At 35.9% G+C, this 16,565-nt stretch overlaps 1 protein-coding gene across 13 annotated transcripts in view; it reads right to left on the reverse strand.

Moving 5' to 3' along the window:
- The window catches only part of PLEKHA5 (pleckstrin homology domain containing A5), a 242,278-nt gene that overhangs the window by 16,002 nt on the left and 209,711 nt on the right, over nt 1-16,565 (reverse strand). For 7 of the 13 annotated variants that reach the window (XM_045073128.1, XM_045073127.1, XM_045073126.1 and 4 more), the window contains 5 exons: nt 13,212-13,313; nt 9,534-9,645; nt 8,383-8,429; nt 7,419-7,607; nt 6,474-6,591 (listed from right to left, as the gene is read on the reverse strand). In XM_045073128.1, coding sequence (XP_044929063.1) covers nt 6,474-6,591; nt 7,419-7,607; nt 8,383-8,429; nt 9,534-9,645; nt 13,212-13,313 — 568 coding nt within the window. Of the gene's footprint in view, nt 1-6,473; nt 6,592-7,418; nt 7,608-8,382; nt 8,430-9,533; nt 9,902-13,211; nt 13,314-16,565 lie in introns of those variants that run through there. The other 6 variants (XM_045073130.1, XM_045073129.1, XM_045073133.1 and 3 more) reach the window with 2 other exon arrangements.

The raw sequence follows: 16,565 nt of genomic DNA on the forward strand, positions 1-16,565 counted from the left end.
CAGGCTCCCTGCTCAGCAGGAAGCCCAGGTCTCCCTCTCTTCCTACCCCCCTGCTTGTGTTCCCTCTCCTGCTTTGCCTTTGTCAAATAAATAAATAAAATCTTAAAAGTGAATGCATTCATATCATAGTCGTCTTGTTTAAGTAGAATATATGCACTAATAACCATTGAGGACATTTGTAAGAGAACAAATTGTTAAAATCTCAATGGTTTTCTTAGGAAAAAAAGAGAAAAACGCCACTTTCTTTGGCCTCATTTACAGTTACATCAACTAAGCAGAAAAAGGAAAAAGGAAGTCTAGTTTCTCCCCCAAAGACAAATGGTAGGTCTATCATTCAGGAATCCTTTAATTTATATACCAGGGACGCCTGGGTGGCTCAGTGGGTTGGGCCGCTGCCTTCGGCTCGGGTCATGATCTCAGGGTCCTGGGATCGAGTCCCGCATCAGGCTCTCTGCTCAGCAGGGAGCCTGCTTCCCTCTCTCTCTCTGCCTGCCTCTCCATCTACTTGTGATTTCTCTCTGTCAAATAAATAAATAAATAAAATCTTTAAAAAAAAAAATAATTTATATACCAAACAATCTACAGCTTAGGCTTTAATATTGTTTATGAACTCTACAAATATTATATGGTTGTATAATTTAAGAATATGAAGAGCTGAACTGATACATAATATAGGTAATTTTGCAATTCAAACAAAGAGAAAGCCTGTATTATCCCAGTTAGTGATCCATTTTGGAAAGTTCCACTTTAAGTCACGTGGCAGAAATTATGCCATGATTGATCTGTGTACTTCAGACAATTTAGTTAGGTGAGTGCTTATAAGTTAAAATTAGGGGTGCAAAACTGGCTCAGTTGAGAAAGCATGCAACTCTCCATCTCAGGGTCATGAGTTCAAGCCCCATGTTGAGTACAGAGATAACTAAAAAGAAAAGATAAAAAACCAAACACCTAAATTTTAAAAGGCAAATTTCTAAGATTTTATTTATTTATTTGACAGACAGAGATCAGAAGCAGGCAGAGAGGCAGGCCGAGAGAGAGGGGGAAGCAGGCTCTCCGCTGAGCAGAGAGCCCAATACGGGGCTTGATCCCAGGACCCTGAGATCATGACCTGAGCCAAAGGCAGAGGCTTTAACCCACTGAACCACCCAGGCGCCCCAAGGTAAATTTCAAGAAAGAATCAAAACGCTATAGAGAACATATGTCAGACAAGGCATTTTTTATTAGTAAAGACATGCATTCACGGAACAAATGATAATCAACTTCTTCACTTTTTTCAATTTAATTAAATTCCTACTGATGAGTTAAAAGTCATTTAGTAAACAATCGCTAAATTTTGGTCAACTTGACTGGTCACGTTTATCCAATACATATCATAAGGCATTATGACTATATAAGAGCCAGAAAAAAGAATGGAATAAAATATGCAAAAGCAAAGAAAAAAGTGTAGTCCTTATTTTATATATGCTCTAAACACATTGCCCACAGGGATTAAAAATATACATGTGATACATAGCAACTTTTCCCCCAATACTCTACCTGAAAGAGGTAGATGCCACTCAGTTCCAGGAAACCAGTGCTGTTGAAACAGGGGCATTCTGGCTAGATTTATTAAGTTTTTTTTTCCCCTAAAGATTTTATTTTATTTTATATTATTATTATTATTATTTAAATTTTATTTTTTTTTAAAGTTTTATTTATTTATTTGCCAGAGACAGAGGGAGAGAGCGAGCGAGCACAGGCAGAGGGAGAAGCAGGCTCCCTGCGGAGCAAGGAGCCCGATGTGGGACTCGATCCCAGGACCCTGGGATCATGACCTGAGCCGAAGGCAGTTGCTTAACCAACTGAGCCACCCAGGCGTCCCCCAAAGATTTTATTTATTTATAATCTCCACACCTAAGGTGGGGCTTGAATTTATAAGTCCAAGATCAAGAGTTATATGTTCTACCCACTGTGCCAGCCAGGTGCTCCTAGATCTATTGAGTTTTTAAGAAAAGCTATAAAGTCCCCATTTTTTTTTTTCTAAGTAGGCTCTATGCCCAGAGTGGATCCCAACACGGAGCTTGAACTCATGACCCTGCGATCAAAACCTGAGCTGAGATCAAGAGTCAGACTCTTAGCTGACAGAGCTAAGTTCCAATTTCTATTTTTATTTTTTTTTAATAAAAGGAAACACAGGCAACATTCCCTTTTTTAATTTTTAAAAAGATTTTATTTATTAACAGAGAGAGACAGAGACAGAGAGAGACAAAGAGCAGAAGCAGACCCCCTGCCGATCCAAGCTGAAGGCACTTAACCCACTGAGCCAACAAAGTTCCCCAAAGTTCCACTCTTTAAAAGTTGGCAACCAATGGGGTGCCTGGGTGTCTCAGTCGGTTAAGCATCTGCCTTCTGCTCAGTTCATGATCCCAGGGTCTTGGGATCAAGCCCTGCATTTGGCTCTCTGCTCCTTGTGGTCTCTCTCTCTAAGTGAATAAAATCTTTAAAAACAAACAAACAAACAAACAAACAAAAAAAACAAGGAAAGCTTTACTGAATTAGAATAAATGGATACTTCCATAATATGATAGCCCATATGAAAGCCAGTACCATGATCCATGGGAAAAGTTTTAAAAGCTTTTCCACTGATGTCTACAACAGAATTAGGATATCTGCTACCTTCTCTACTAACACTACTGTGCAACCACTGGCTCCAGAGAAGGAAGAGATATAAAATAAGGAAAGGAAAAAAGGAAAATTTAAGTATGACATAACTGTGTATCTGGAAAATCCCAGCAAAACAACTGAATTACTACGAAAAACATTTAGGTAGGGGCACCTGGATGGCTCAGTGGGTTAAAGCCTCTGCCTTTGGCTCAGGTCATAATCCCAGGGTCCTGGGATTGAGTTTTATTTTTTTATAAAAAAGATTTTATTTATTTATTTTACAGAGAGAGATCACAAGTAGACTTAGAGGCAGGCAGAGGATCCTGAGATCATGACCTGAGTCAAAGGCAGTGGGCTAACCCACTGAGCCACCCAAGTACCCTCAGAATAGAAGGAGATATAAGTGAGAAAGCTTCCACGACAAATAGAAATTAAAAGAATTTGTGATTACTAAACCAGCCCTGCAAGAAATATTGAAGGGGATTCTTTAAGGAGAAAGAGAGCCCCAAAGTAACAGACCAGAAAGGAACAGAGACAATCTACAGAAACAGCGACCTTACAGGTAAAGAATATACTAAATTCACTATCATTGTCAAATACTACTAGAAGTCCTAGCCTCAGCAATCAGACAACAAAAGAAATGAAAGGCATTTGAATAAGCAAAAAAGTCAAACTTTTACTCTTCACAGATAACATGATAACTCTGTGTGGAAAACCCAAAAGATTCCACCCCAAAATTGCTAGAACTTGTAGAGGAATTCAGCAACATAGCAGGATTAAAAATCAATGCACATTGCATCTCAGATACACTAACAATGAGATGTATAAAACTGCAAAAAACTGCAAAAAACAAAACAATAAAGCAATGAGACAGAAAAAAGAGAATTTAAGGAATTGATCCCATTTACAATTACACCCCAAACCATAAGATACCTAGGAATAAATCTAACCGAAGAGGTAAAGGATCTGTACTCTAATAACTGCAGAGCACTTATAAAAGGAATTGAGGAAGACACAAAGAAATGGAAAAACATTCCATGCTCATGGACTGGAAGAACAAATATTGTTAAAATATCTATGCTACCTAGAGCAACCTACACATTCAATGCAATCCCTATCAAAATACCATCCACTTTTTTCAAAGAGCTGGAACAAATAATCCTAAAATTTGTAGTGAATCAGAAAAGACCCCGAATAGCCAGAGGAATGTTGAAAAAGAAAACCAAAGCTGGTGGCATCACAATTCCAGACCTCAAGTTCTATTACAAAGTTGTAATCATCAAAACAGTATGGTATTGGCACAAAAATGGACACATAGAACCCTGGGACAGAATAAAGAAGACAGAAATGGACCCTCAATTATATGTTCAAGTAATCTGCGACAAAGCAGGAAAGAATATCCAGTGGAAAAATGACAGTTTCTTCAACAAATGGTGTTGGGAAAATTGGATAGTAACATGCAGAAGAATGAAACTAAACCATTTCCTTATACTATACACAAAAACAGACTCAAAATGGATAAAAGTTTTAAATGTGACACAGGACTCCACCAAAATTCTAGAGGAGAACACAGGCAGCAATGTCTGTGACTTGGGCTGCAGCAACATCTTGCAAGACAATATCTCCAAAGGGAAGGGAAACAAAAGCAAAAATGAACTACTGGGACTTAATTGAGATAAAAAGCTCTTGCACAGCAAGGAAACAGTCAACTAAACAAAAAAACAACATACAGAACAAGATATTTGCAAATGTCTTATCAGATAAAGGAGTGGTATCTGAGATTTATAAAGAACTTATCAAACTAAAAAAAAAAAAAAAACAAAAACTTATCAAACTCAACACCCAAAAAACAAATAATCCAATCAAGAAATGGGCAGAAGACATGAACAGACATTCTCCAAAGAAGACATAAAAACAGCCAACAGACACATAAAAAATATTCCACATCACCTGGCATAGGGAAATACAAATCAAAACCACAGTAAGATACCATCTCACACCAGTGAAAATGGCTAAAATTAACAACTCAGGAAACAACAAATGTTGGGGAGGATGTAGGGAAAGGGAAACCCTCTTACACTGCTGGTTGGAATGCAAGCTGGTGTAGCTACTCTGGAAAACAGCATGGAAGTTCTTCAAAAAGTTAAAATAGAGTAAAAGTAAAAGTTAAAAATAGAGCTACCCTATGACCCAGCAATTGCACTACTAGGTATTTATCCAAATGTAGTGATCTGAAGGGGTACCTGCACCCCAATGTTTATAGCAGCAATGTCCACAATAGCCAAACAATAGAAAGAGTCCAGATCGCCATGGACAAAAGAATGGATAAAGAAGATGTTTTGTGTGTGTGTGTGTGTGTGTACTTGCAATGGACTATTACTCAGCCATAAAAAGAAATATTACCATTTGCAACAACATGGGTAGAACTAGAGGGTATTACGGTGAGCAAAATAAGTCAATCAGAAAAAGACAGTTATCATATGATCTTTCTCATGTGGAAATTAAGAAAGAAAACAGAGAATCATAGGGGGAAGAGAGGAAAAAATAAGATGAAATCAGAGAGGGAGATAAACCATAATAGACTCTTAATCACAGGAAACAAACTTAGGATTGCTAGACAAGAGGCGGGTAGGGAGATGGGGTAATTGAGTGATGGACATTAAGGAGGACATATGATGTAATAAGCACGGTATTACATGAGACTGATGACTGATGACCTCCACCTTTGAAACTAATAATACATTATATATTAATTAACTGACTTTAAAACAAACAAACCACAATCCAAACAAGACTGAATCATTGCACTGTATTTGGCCTTTTCTATCTATTTATTCTTGACTATAGTCCCCTTTATCCTTTTTCTTTACAACCCTAAAGAATTATCAGTATAGAAAAAAAAAAAAGAAAAAAAAAATCAGGGCTGCTAGCCTGGGTTAGTTGGAAGAGTGTGCAAATCTTGACCTCAGGGTTGAACCCCCATGTTGTGTATAGAGATTACTAAAAATAATTAAATAAATAAGCTTTAAAAAGTCAGAGTACACCCAATAAGAATACTATGTCATTGAATTTGTTTATTTACTTTTTTTTGGTTAAATAAACTCTATACCCAATGTGGGGCTCCAACTCATGACCCTAAGATCAAAAGTCACATGCTCTACCAAAGGATCCAGTAGGGTGCCCCTTGACCCTTAATCTTTTTTGTACAATTCTGAGTAAGTTTGGTTTTGAAGAAAACCAAAATGTCCCTACCCCAAAATCTCAGGAAATGGAAAGCTTTTTAAAAGTCTGGAATGTACGGGGGCACCTGGGTGGCTCAGTGGGGTAAAGCCTCTGCCTTCCGCTCAGGTCATTATCTCAGGGTCCTGGGATCGAGCTCCGACTCGGGCTCTCTGCTCTGCGGGGAGCCTGCTTCCTCCTCTCTTTCTGCCTGCCTCTCTGCCTATTTGTGATCTCTCTGTCAAATAAATAAATAAAATCTTAAAAAAAAAAAAAAAGTCTGCAATGTACTTATTTCTCAGCTAAAACCTAACCTGGACTGATACGAAGCTTTTTAGTCTTTATTCCTCTTTGGGTGAATATTCCAGAAATATTAATTTATTTCAGAAAGGGATGTGGCCTCCTGCCTAGCTGAGATGATGTATAATGTATGGTTTATGGGTCATGTTACCGTCCTAATACCTGAAACTTCTGAATTCAGGAGCTCATCAGATTCCAAAGGTTTCAGATCAGGGATTGTGGATTTATATATGTATTGGGCCAACACTGATTTTATTATTGTTTAAATGTCTAGAAAACACAGGAGATAAAACATATCTCCAAATGCTGACCTTTTACAGAAGTTTCTATTTCTGAAACAGGTTCTGATTTTTCTTCTCCATTAGATTCATCAACTTCTGCCACTGTTGTTAACTCAGGTTCACTCTTGTAGAGTCTATAATCTGGACCCTTGAAAGGAACATGTGCAATTTCAAAACAAAAAACAAAAAACCAAAAAACTGGTACAAGTTTCTTTTACAATGTTTACTTCTAAAGCCTTAAATCAAACCCTGAAAATTAAAAGCCTCTGTCAGCTATCTTGGGTACAGGCACAACTGATATATATAATTGATATATATATATATAGCAAAAAAATATCTGAAATATTTTTAACCAGCTAAAGTTTCAGTTTTCAAATTAAGAATATTCTTATTAGGGACAAAGTCATTAGAGCATTTTTTATCACAGCACATCTGAAGTCTGAAAATAATTACATCATATTAATTCAATTAGCCCCATTCCTTATCCCCTTCATTCTCTTTTGGCTTACCACATTTTACATTTATTTGTTTAACCCCAAACCTCTTATTTCCAGCTTCCATGGGTAACATCTCTCCTTGGCAATGTCCACATCCTCTAATAGTTTTCCTAGGTGGAAGTGCCCATATCCTAACCCTTTTATCATTCCTAGCAGCAATTTTTTTTCATTCTCACTTCTTTCTGATCCAAAGATATTTTGCCTCTAATATCCTGAAATGGTATATTAACCACTTTACAAAAACATTTATTAAAAATATGAAATTATGAAGTATTAAAATTATAAAAAAATGAGAATGGTAGAACCAAAACAGGAAAAACACAAATGATAACTATATATAAACAAAAAGATAGAAAAAACATTGGCTAAAAGTGAGTGGGGTTATGATAAAAAAAAAAAACACATTTGAGTGTAAAATAAATTAACTTTAAAAATCAGGTATATGATTGATTATTCTGTGGCTACTGAAGCCACTTACACAGTGAGATCCATTTCTTGGATATCCTTGAACTTGATGAATCTTCTTTTCTTCAGGCAGATGGACTGGGCCCCTGCTATAACAGAGCAAGGAGCTGCTATCACTGGGCAGAGGGGGGATTATGGGAGGTTGCTCTGTAAAGTCATAGGACCGAGGAAGTGGAGGACGAGGTGGGACTACTTCCTCTTCCTAAAGATTGTAGAATAGTCACCTTATTTAGATAAGCACATTGAATTAAGTATATCTAAATTCTTTGCAATGGTAAGTTAACTTAAAGTCACTTTAAGATAATTAAAGGGATACTGCCAAGCCAAAATAAAAAATGCAAAGTATGATAGTCAGTAACTGGGCCTTAAATCTGGCCTTATCTATTTTTTTTTCCCCGTAACACACAGGTTAGCTTTCATCTGAAGCTTAGCAACAAAACAGATGTATGAAAGTACTGTTATTTCACTTTAAAAATAAAAGAAAATAATTAATTTAAAAATCTTACTATTTTTTATTGTTATTTTAAGAGACAAAATAAAGAAACATTTCTTTTTGATTGGTTTTAATACAAAATTCAAGACCACGGATGCTTTCCATCAGGTTGACAGTATCTCTTTGTAGTTGTAATTTCTCTAATGATATGCATGACACACAGCCAACTTATCTATCAATCATCCTACAAATTTTATGAAGAATAAGAAACAATGATAAATATTCAAATTACTTATATTAGAAAAAGTATGACAATGTTAAAGTTCTAACACAGATGAAAAGTAGTGAGTCCATTTTTTTTTTTTTTTTTTGCATTAAGGGAAGAAAAACCACATCTGTTAGAAGTATCAAATTACTGAATTAGAGAAATTTCAAGATTAAAACAATACCTTAAATATATTTAGGAAACATTTTTGTTATGAAGAGAAGACAAATTCTAATTCATGTGTTTAAAGTAATTTAGAGAAAGACAATCCAAACTTACCTCATTTTTGTACTTAACTGTTGAGAAAGGCTTTGACCCTGCCATACCTGTTAAAAAAATTATAAAATATTAACTACTTAAATGAAACAATTTAAATCTACAAAAAAGAGAAATCATTTCATCTCACTTATTTTATTTTTAAATATTTTATTTTTAAGTAATCTCTGCACCCAAAGTGGGGCTTGAACTCATAACCCTGAGGTCAAGAGTCACATGCTCCTTTGTACCAGCCAGGCACCCCCATTTCATTTATTTAAAATGAAGCCTTCAGTTTCTAATCGCTTTTTTAATTAATGTTTTCAGAATCTGAAACCAATTACATTTAAAAATACAAATTGAAATACAAGTTAAAATATGTTTAAATAAGAGTACCGGGAAATAGTTTTCTGAAGCACTACTGATTTAAGCATAATTCAGTACAATTTTTTAGGAGGACAATGTGGCTGTGACTATCAAAATGAAAGTTGTGTGCTCATTTCCAGCTTCTTGTGATACATAAGTACTAGCATGTGCATTTAGTTATGTATACAATAACACACATACAAACACTAATATATACAATTACAGCATGGTTTATGACAGAAAAAAACAAACAAACCCCAAACCTGAAAACAGCCTACATGTCCAACAACAGAGAAATGGGATACATTAGAGTCCATCTATACAATGGATTCTTACACAGTTATTATTGCACTGTACTGTTCAGGAGCCAAAACCAAATTGCTGAAAAATAAGTATACAATGATTCCATTTTTTGTTGTGGGAAAAATTCATAAAAGCAAAACATTATGCATGTGTATAATTATACACAAAAAATAGTAACTAATTTTTGTTGTGAACTTTTGCTTTGTTTTATAAATGTGTGTACTGATTCAATGTTACATGAGTACCTGTTTTCTGATGCCAAAAATCCATTCAAATAACAAAAAGAAATCCAATTCTATGTGTCATTCCATTTATTCACTTGTTTGCTTATTTATTTAAAAAGTTTACTTATTTATTGTAGAATAATCTCTACATCCAACACGGGGCTTGAACTCACAACCCCAAGATCAAGAGTTGCATGCTGTTCTGCCCGAGTGAGCCAGGTGCCTCGTGTCATTCCACTCAGACATCAGATTATGGTCAATTACTGCGAAAAGCTGATTCACCTGTTTCTGTGGTGCCTCTTTGCTGTTTGTGTTTACTCAGTCCTTCCGTGACATCCTGAATTCTCCAAAGTTCTTTCTGAATCTGTGCACGCTGAATTCCTGCTGATTCAGTCTTTCAGGAAAAAGAGCCCATATATAGGGGAAAAAAAAGTTGTAAATTCCACTAATTACATATTTTAAAAAGTGAGAATTGCAGTGGATCAAATTTTGAGAATATTTAGTATGATCTATTTGACTCTCCCAAATTTTGCAACATCTGTGGCCTTTGATGAAACAGAGAAAGAAAAAATTCAATTTCTCAGACTTAAGTGCACTATTTCACATCTCTTCAATAAGCTTTGCCTTGCATTACTGCTGGTCACAAGGGACTGAAAAATAGAAAACAGAAAGAAAACAGAACAAAATAGAAACTCACAAAACTCAAATTAAAAAAAAATTTTAAGGGAGAAGAAAAAAGAAATGGGAAGTATACTAATTTCCTAAGTTCTAGAAAATGAGATCATATTGGTTTTCAACAAGATTCTAATAGAACTCTATGACTTACTGATAGTTTGGATAACAAGAAATATCATTTTTTGGAATATAAATTTATTTTAAAAAGGGGGGGGCAATGAAGTACAAAACTGTCATACTGACCAGAAAAATTTTTTTCACTGAATATCAGTTTTTGACAACTGAAGATACTAGAATACAGACAATACAGCTAAAGTACTCTGAGGGGTGAAAACGTGCTTTTAATGTCTATAAACATATAGACTATGCGACGCTGCTTCAAAAAGGCACTATGTAACCTTAGTTATCCAGTTTTCCAAGCCACAGGGCTAAAAGCATCAAAATAAAAGAAGGAAGTATTCACACAAGACCCAAACACAAGAACAAGCCAGGGATGTGAATACTGACACAGACTTCTAGGGAGTGAATTTCAATGATAAAAATCAGATATATGCACATGTATATAGGATACATATTACTTTTGCAATAATTAAAAAATTTATGTAAGTTTTACCTATCTGAAAGGTGCACAATGAAAATCTCATTTTTTATTATTTTGTATTTTTTCTGATTCCTGGTGACTTTGAACAATATTCAAACACTTGTTAGCAATCTGTTCTACTTTCTATAGATTAACTAGTCATGTTCTCTGTCCACTTTCCTAATGTATTGCTTCTCCAAGTCAAAAAGAAATTTCTTTGCAGATCAGAACAGTCTTGTTGAATTTTAGTGGTCAACAATACTTCTTGCCAACATGCCATCTTTTAAGTCTGTTTATGTTGCCCTCATTGTTTGCTTCTTTACTTAATTTATTATTACTGTTTTTAAAGGAAGGTCCATGCTCAATGTGGTGCTTGAACTCACAACCTCTAGATTAAGTCACCTGCTCTACCGACTAAGCCAGCCACGTGCCCCATTTAGTTATTTATTTAATAAACACTTAGTTTATTTTATGTGCCTGATACTATTCTAACTGCTTCAAGAATATCAACATATTTAGTCATTACAATACTGATAGAGGTAGGCACTATTATTTTTATTTTACAGTTGTGAATCCTAAAGTGCAGAGTCATTATGTAACTGGTCTATGTGCAGTGCTATCTATATCTCATAGAGTGGGCCTTCTATTTCTTTCTTTTTTTTTTTTTTAAAAGATTTTATTTATTTATTTATTTGACAGAGAGAGAGAGAGAGAGATCACAAGTAGGCAGTGAGGCAGGCAGGGAGAGGGGAAGCAGGCTCCCTGGTAAGCAAAGAGCCTGATGCAGGGCTTGATCCCAGGACCCTGAGACCATGACCCCAGCCAAAGGCAGAGGCTTAACCCACTGAACCACCCAGGTACCCCTAGTTCTTTATTTTTTCAAAATAATAACTACTGTGGTCTTCATATACCTTTAAAACATTAGTATCGTTTTGCTAATTTTTTCAAAGAATTCTGGAGGAAATCTGGTCCAACAGAATTTGAGTTTGTATACAAAGAATTTTCATTGAGAGAATGTTAAATCAGGCCATCCATGGACAAGGGTTACCAATTCCACTTGTCTATTTATTCAAGTCTTATGCCCTATAATGTAGATGTTACATTTTCAGGATCAATGTTTTTTGTTAAGTTAAATCAGGTAAACTGCTGTGGCCTAAGAGCTAAAAATGAATTTTCACAACTTTAATATCTCCTCTTTTACAGAAAAAGTTTGCTGACTCCTGGGTTATTCCTTAGATATTTCAGGTTTTTGTTTTTTTTCTTTTTCTTTCCCTACTGTAGTTAGTATTAACCCCGCTGCTCAATATAGAAGTCACAGCCACATGTGGTTCCTTAAATTTAGATAACTAAAATGAAATATAATTTAAAATTCAGTTTCTTGGGATGCCTGGGTGGCTCAGTAGGTTAAGTCTCTGCCTTTGGCTCAGGTCATGATCTCAGGGTCCTGGGATCGAGCCCCACATCGGGCTTTCTGCTTAGTGGGAAGCCTGCTTCCCCCTCTCTGTTCTGCCTGCCTCTCTCCCTCCTTGTGATCTCTCTGTCAAATAAATAAATTAAAAAAAAAAAAAACTTAAAAAAAAATTCAGTTTCTTGTCACACTGGCAATATTTCAAGTTCCCAACAGTAGCATGTAGCCAGTGGCTACTATACTGGACAGCACAGATGGAAGACAGCTGGTTTTCTAAGAGTCAAATTTACTAACTTTTAGTCCTTGTATTGACTTGACTGTTGGTTCAGAAAGTTTCTAATACAGATGGCTAAATTTATATAGTCACAAGCATGAAGTGACTTTTACTTTATTTTTATCATTTATGTTTATTGAACATTTATTATCTCCCCTTCTCAGGGGAACACTTTAAGACAGCTATATTACTGTTTATATTTTAAGACAAGAAATTAACCCCTGGAACTTGATTCCAGATGTGACTATTTACAAAACTGGATTCTTTACACTACGCAGTGCTGCATCTTTCACACCATATCAAAAGTCAACAGGCTAAAATAGTTTGATAAAAAAAGAGGCATTTAATATAGAATGCATTAGAATAAGTTTTTATTATTTTATTTATTTTTAAAAGATCTTATTTATTTATTTGACAGAGAGACATCATAAGTAGGCAGAGAGGCAGGCAGAGAGAGAGAGAGGAGGAAGCAGGATCCCTGCGGAGCAGAGAGCCCCATGTGGGGCTTGATCCCCATGACCTGATATCATGACCTGAGTGGAAGGCAGAGGCTTTAACCCACTGAGCCACCCAGGTGCCCCTTATTATTTTATTTTTAAGTAATCTCTATAGCCAACATGGGGATCAAATTCACAACCCCAAGATCAAGAGTTGCACACTGTACTGACTCAGGAGGCCAGGAGCCCTGGATTAGAACAAATCTTATAAAAAGAAAAATTACCCTTTATTTGGTAAATCCATTTAATTCAATACTTCAATGCTAACTTCAATATAGGCAGGCAGGAGCAAAAACATGACACGGATCATACCATGTGCCAAAAGAAAAAAGGACTTTTAAACAAGGAGAAATGGGCTACTTTCTGGGATAGTAAGATTCCTATCATTGGAAGTATTTAAACTCAGACCTCAGGGGGCCAATAAGGTAAAAAATATTAAGGGCATGCACGGATTGAACAAGGTGGATTGTACAGTACCAGTCAAAACCAGTTGAGACAATGCAAAAAAACCATTCACTTCTAGTACCTGAACTTCACCAAGGCGATCTAGTTGTTCTTGCATCTGGTTCCTGGTAACAGTTACATCATATTCTAACTTGTCATATTCTCTCCACGCTCGCTCCAATTCCTAAAAATCAAACAGCACTAATTAATGGGGAAAAATGTGCTTTTATATGGTTATCACTGCAATTACAAGCTTTCCAGGTTTTAGAAAATTGCATAGTTTGTAATGGGCAAAATAAAAACTTTTATAACTCATTTTTCCTTTTCTTGTAATTCACGGGAAATGTCAATTTAACAACACAAATAGTCTTGGGATAAGGAAAGAGGGTATGGAGTATGGAGGAAAGATTAATAATCTTAACAGTCTGTTTCTAACGGTTCTCTTTTAAAGAGTTATTTTACTTTTGGGGCACCTGGGTGGATCAGTTGGTTAAGCAACTGCCTTTGGCTCAGGTCACAATCTCAGGTTCCTGGGCTGGAGCCCCAACTTGGGCTCCCTGTTCAGTGGGAAATCTGCTTCTCCCCACCGCTTGTGCTTTCTCTCTCCCTCAAATAAGTAAATCTTAAAAAAAAAAAAAAGTTATTTTACTTTGTATATTATGCAACTAGCTTAAAATTACTTTAAAAAAACCCGGCAACAAAAAATTACTTAAGGCACATACTTTTTTTTTTTTTTTAAATATTTTATTTATTTATTTGACAGACAGAGATCACAAGTAGGCATAGAGGCAGACAGGGACGGGGTGGGGAGGAGAAGCAGGCTCCCCACTGAGCAGAGAGCCTGATGTGGGTCTCCATACCAGGACCCCGAGATTGTGACCTGAACCGAAGGCAGAGGCTTAACCCACTGAGCCACCCAGGTGCCCCATTCAAGCCACATACTTTCAAAAATTAAAATGAGTGTTAGAATTTGGCCATTTGGGATAATTGCTTTTTGAATCTAAGATCTCTCCTTAAGCAGGTTTTATAATGAATCACATTTTTTAAAAAGTAGAGATAAACCACTGGAGGTTTATCATCTCTATATTGTACAGGTAATTTAGGGAATCTATTTAATTGGTTTCACGATTAATAAAATTTTTAAAAGGCAAGGTGATAAAAGGACTAAAGAGTTATATCTCCTCTATATTGTGTAACTATTAGTCTTCCCACTTGGCTCCAGCAAACTTTTACCTGAATAAGGATACTGATCTTCTTATTTACTTTCTTATCTGCAGACCCAATGGCAGCCCGACAGTTAAGTAAGATGGCATTGCCACCCTAACACCTAACCTCTCATGTAGAAAAGACACTGTCCAAAGCCTACAGAAGCATCTAAATATAAGAACATTTTATAGGAAGGTAAGAATCTGTGTCTTTCTTATACTCAAAGTATAGGAAACATACACTGTAGAGCCAGAAATTATTATTATTATTTTTTTTTTTTAAAAGATTTTATTTATTTATTTGTCAGAGAGAGAGTGAGCGAGAGCGAGCATAGGCAGACAGAGTGGAAGGCAGAGTCAGAGGGAGAAGCAGGCTCCCTGTGGAGCAAAGAGCCCGATGTGGGACTCGATCCAGGACGCTGGGATCATGACCCGAGCTGAAGGCAGCTGCCCAACCAACTGAGCCACCCAGGCGTCCCAAGCCAGAAATTATTTTAAAGGTGAAGAAACACAATATACTCTCAAGTTTTCTAGACTACAAAGTCCTGCCACTGGACTGTAACATTTGGCCTGAGTCCCATCTTCCTGCTGGGCTTACCTACTTCTCCTCTATCTCTGGGCTCCTCAAACATGACTATGGCTGGGCAGAACACAAACCAAAAGAGGAGAGCAAGCAAAGGGGCAGCACTGGCTTTAACACCAGCTTCTCCCAGTACCTGCCTGAGCATTTCATTAACGAATCTACAAGTACCATGCTGAAAATCTTTAGATATGACCTGTTTTTTGTTTTGTTTTTTTGTCAAGAAGATAATACACAGTACGATAAGGCAATTAAAAGGGGGTAATGACTTCTGAACATACAATTACCTTAAAATCACAGGCATTAAGTTAGGAAATAGTGCTTTTGATAAAAATATAGAAAGTTTCATGCTGTATACAGTTAAGAGAATAAATGAAATCTTCCAATCTACAACCATAGCAATGACTCTCACAATGTTAAAAGGAGCCAAAGAACACACATACTGTATAATTATATATGATTTATATATATGTAGCTTCTAAAGTTCAAAAGTAAGCAAAAAACTTTACACATAGTTTAAGGCAGGTAGTGGTCTGCTAGGGAAGTAGTCACTGGGAGGGGAATTTCCGGCATGCTAGTAAAATTCAGTGCCTTGATATGGATATCAGTCATATTTGTGCACTATCAGTCATATTTGTGCACTTAAATTGGGTGCTTTTCTGAGAATATGTTAACTCTAACAAAGGTAAAAAAAATGTGTACACATGTATGATTGTTACAGGGGTGGCAGAAGATTTTCAAAAATTTGACTCAGTCTAACTTTAGGATGTGGAACAAGTAAAATGAGGATTTCAATATTTAGCAGTAGAGCTATACTGAATACATATTATGATCTTTATTAAGAAAGTAATAGGACTAATAATTCATTTCTAAGTTTTTAATGTAGGAAGACCTATCCTTTCTTTTCTTTTCTTTTTTTTTTTAGATTTTAAGTAATTTCTCTACACCTAACCTGTGGCTCGAATTTACAACCCCAACGATCAAGAGTTGGATGCCCTAACGACAGAGTCAGGCAAGCACCCCTCGTTTTCTTGTCCAGTATCAATGGCAATTCAGAACAAAATATAGCCATGAGAACAGTTACACAATATGGTACACACACATAAATGTGTAATCTGTATTTCTAATCTTTAACTTGTATCTGTAGTTTCTCTTCTGATCTCTGAAATAAAAACTATATTCTATCTCAAAGAAAGTGGTTATTATTTTTGTACAAATTTTATATGTAATAAATTCATATACTTATAAATGTAGAAAAGCTAGAATACAGGGAAAGAAAAAGAAAAAAATACCTATTATTGTAGTACACTTTTGTTAGCAATTTTGTGGATTTTTTTTTTGCTTTCTCAGACACACACAATGGAAATTTACAAACATACACAAAAGTAGGACCCACTCTAAATACAACATGGCCAATCTGGTTGTACTCCCATTCTTTGAGTACTGCAGTACTCCTATTGTATCTTTGTGGAATTATTTTAAGGCAAATACCAAGCATCATATAATTTCACCTATAAATACTTCAGTATGTATTTCTTAAAAAAAAAAAAAAAAGACTGTATTTATTTGAGAGATAGAGGGAGTGACAGAGAGCACCAGTGCGGTGTGAGGGGGTGTGGCAGAGAGAGGGAGAAGCAGACTCCCTGCTGAG

Source organism: Mustela putorius, unplaced genomic scaffold (assembly GCF_011764305.1).
Source record: "Mustela putorius furo isolate JIRA1106 unplaced genomic scaffold, ASM1176430v1.1 tig00537227_pilon_pilon_pilon, whole genome shotgun sequence".
NCBI lineage: Eukaryota > Metazoa > Chordata > Mammalia > Carnivora > Mustelidae > Mustela > Mustela putorius.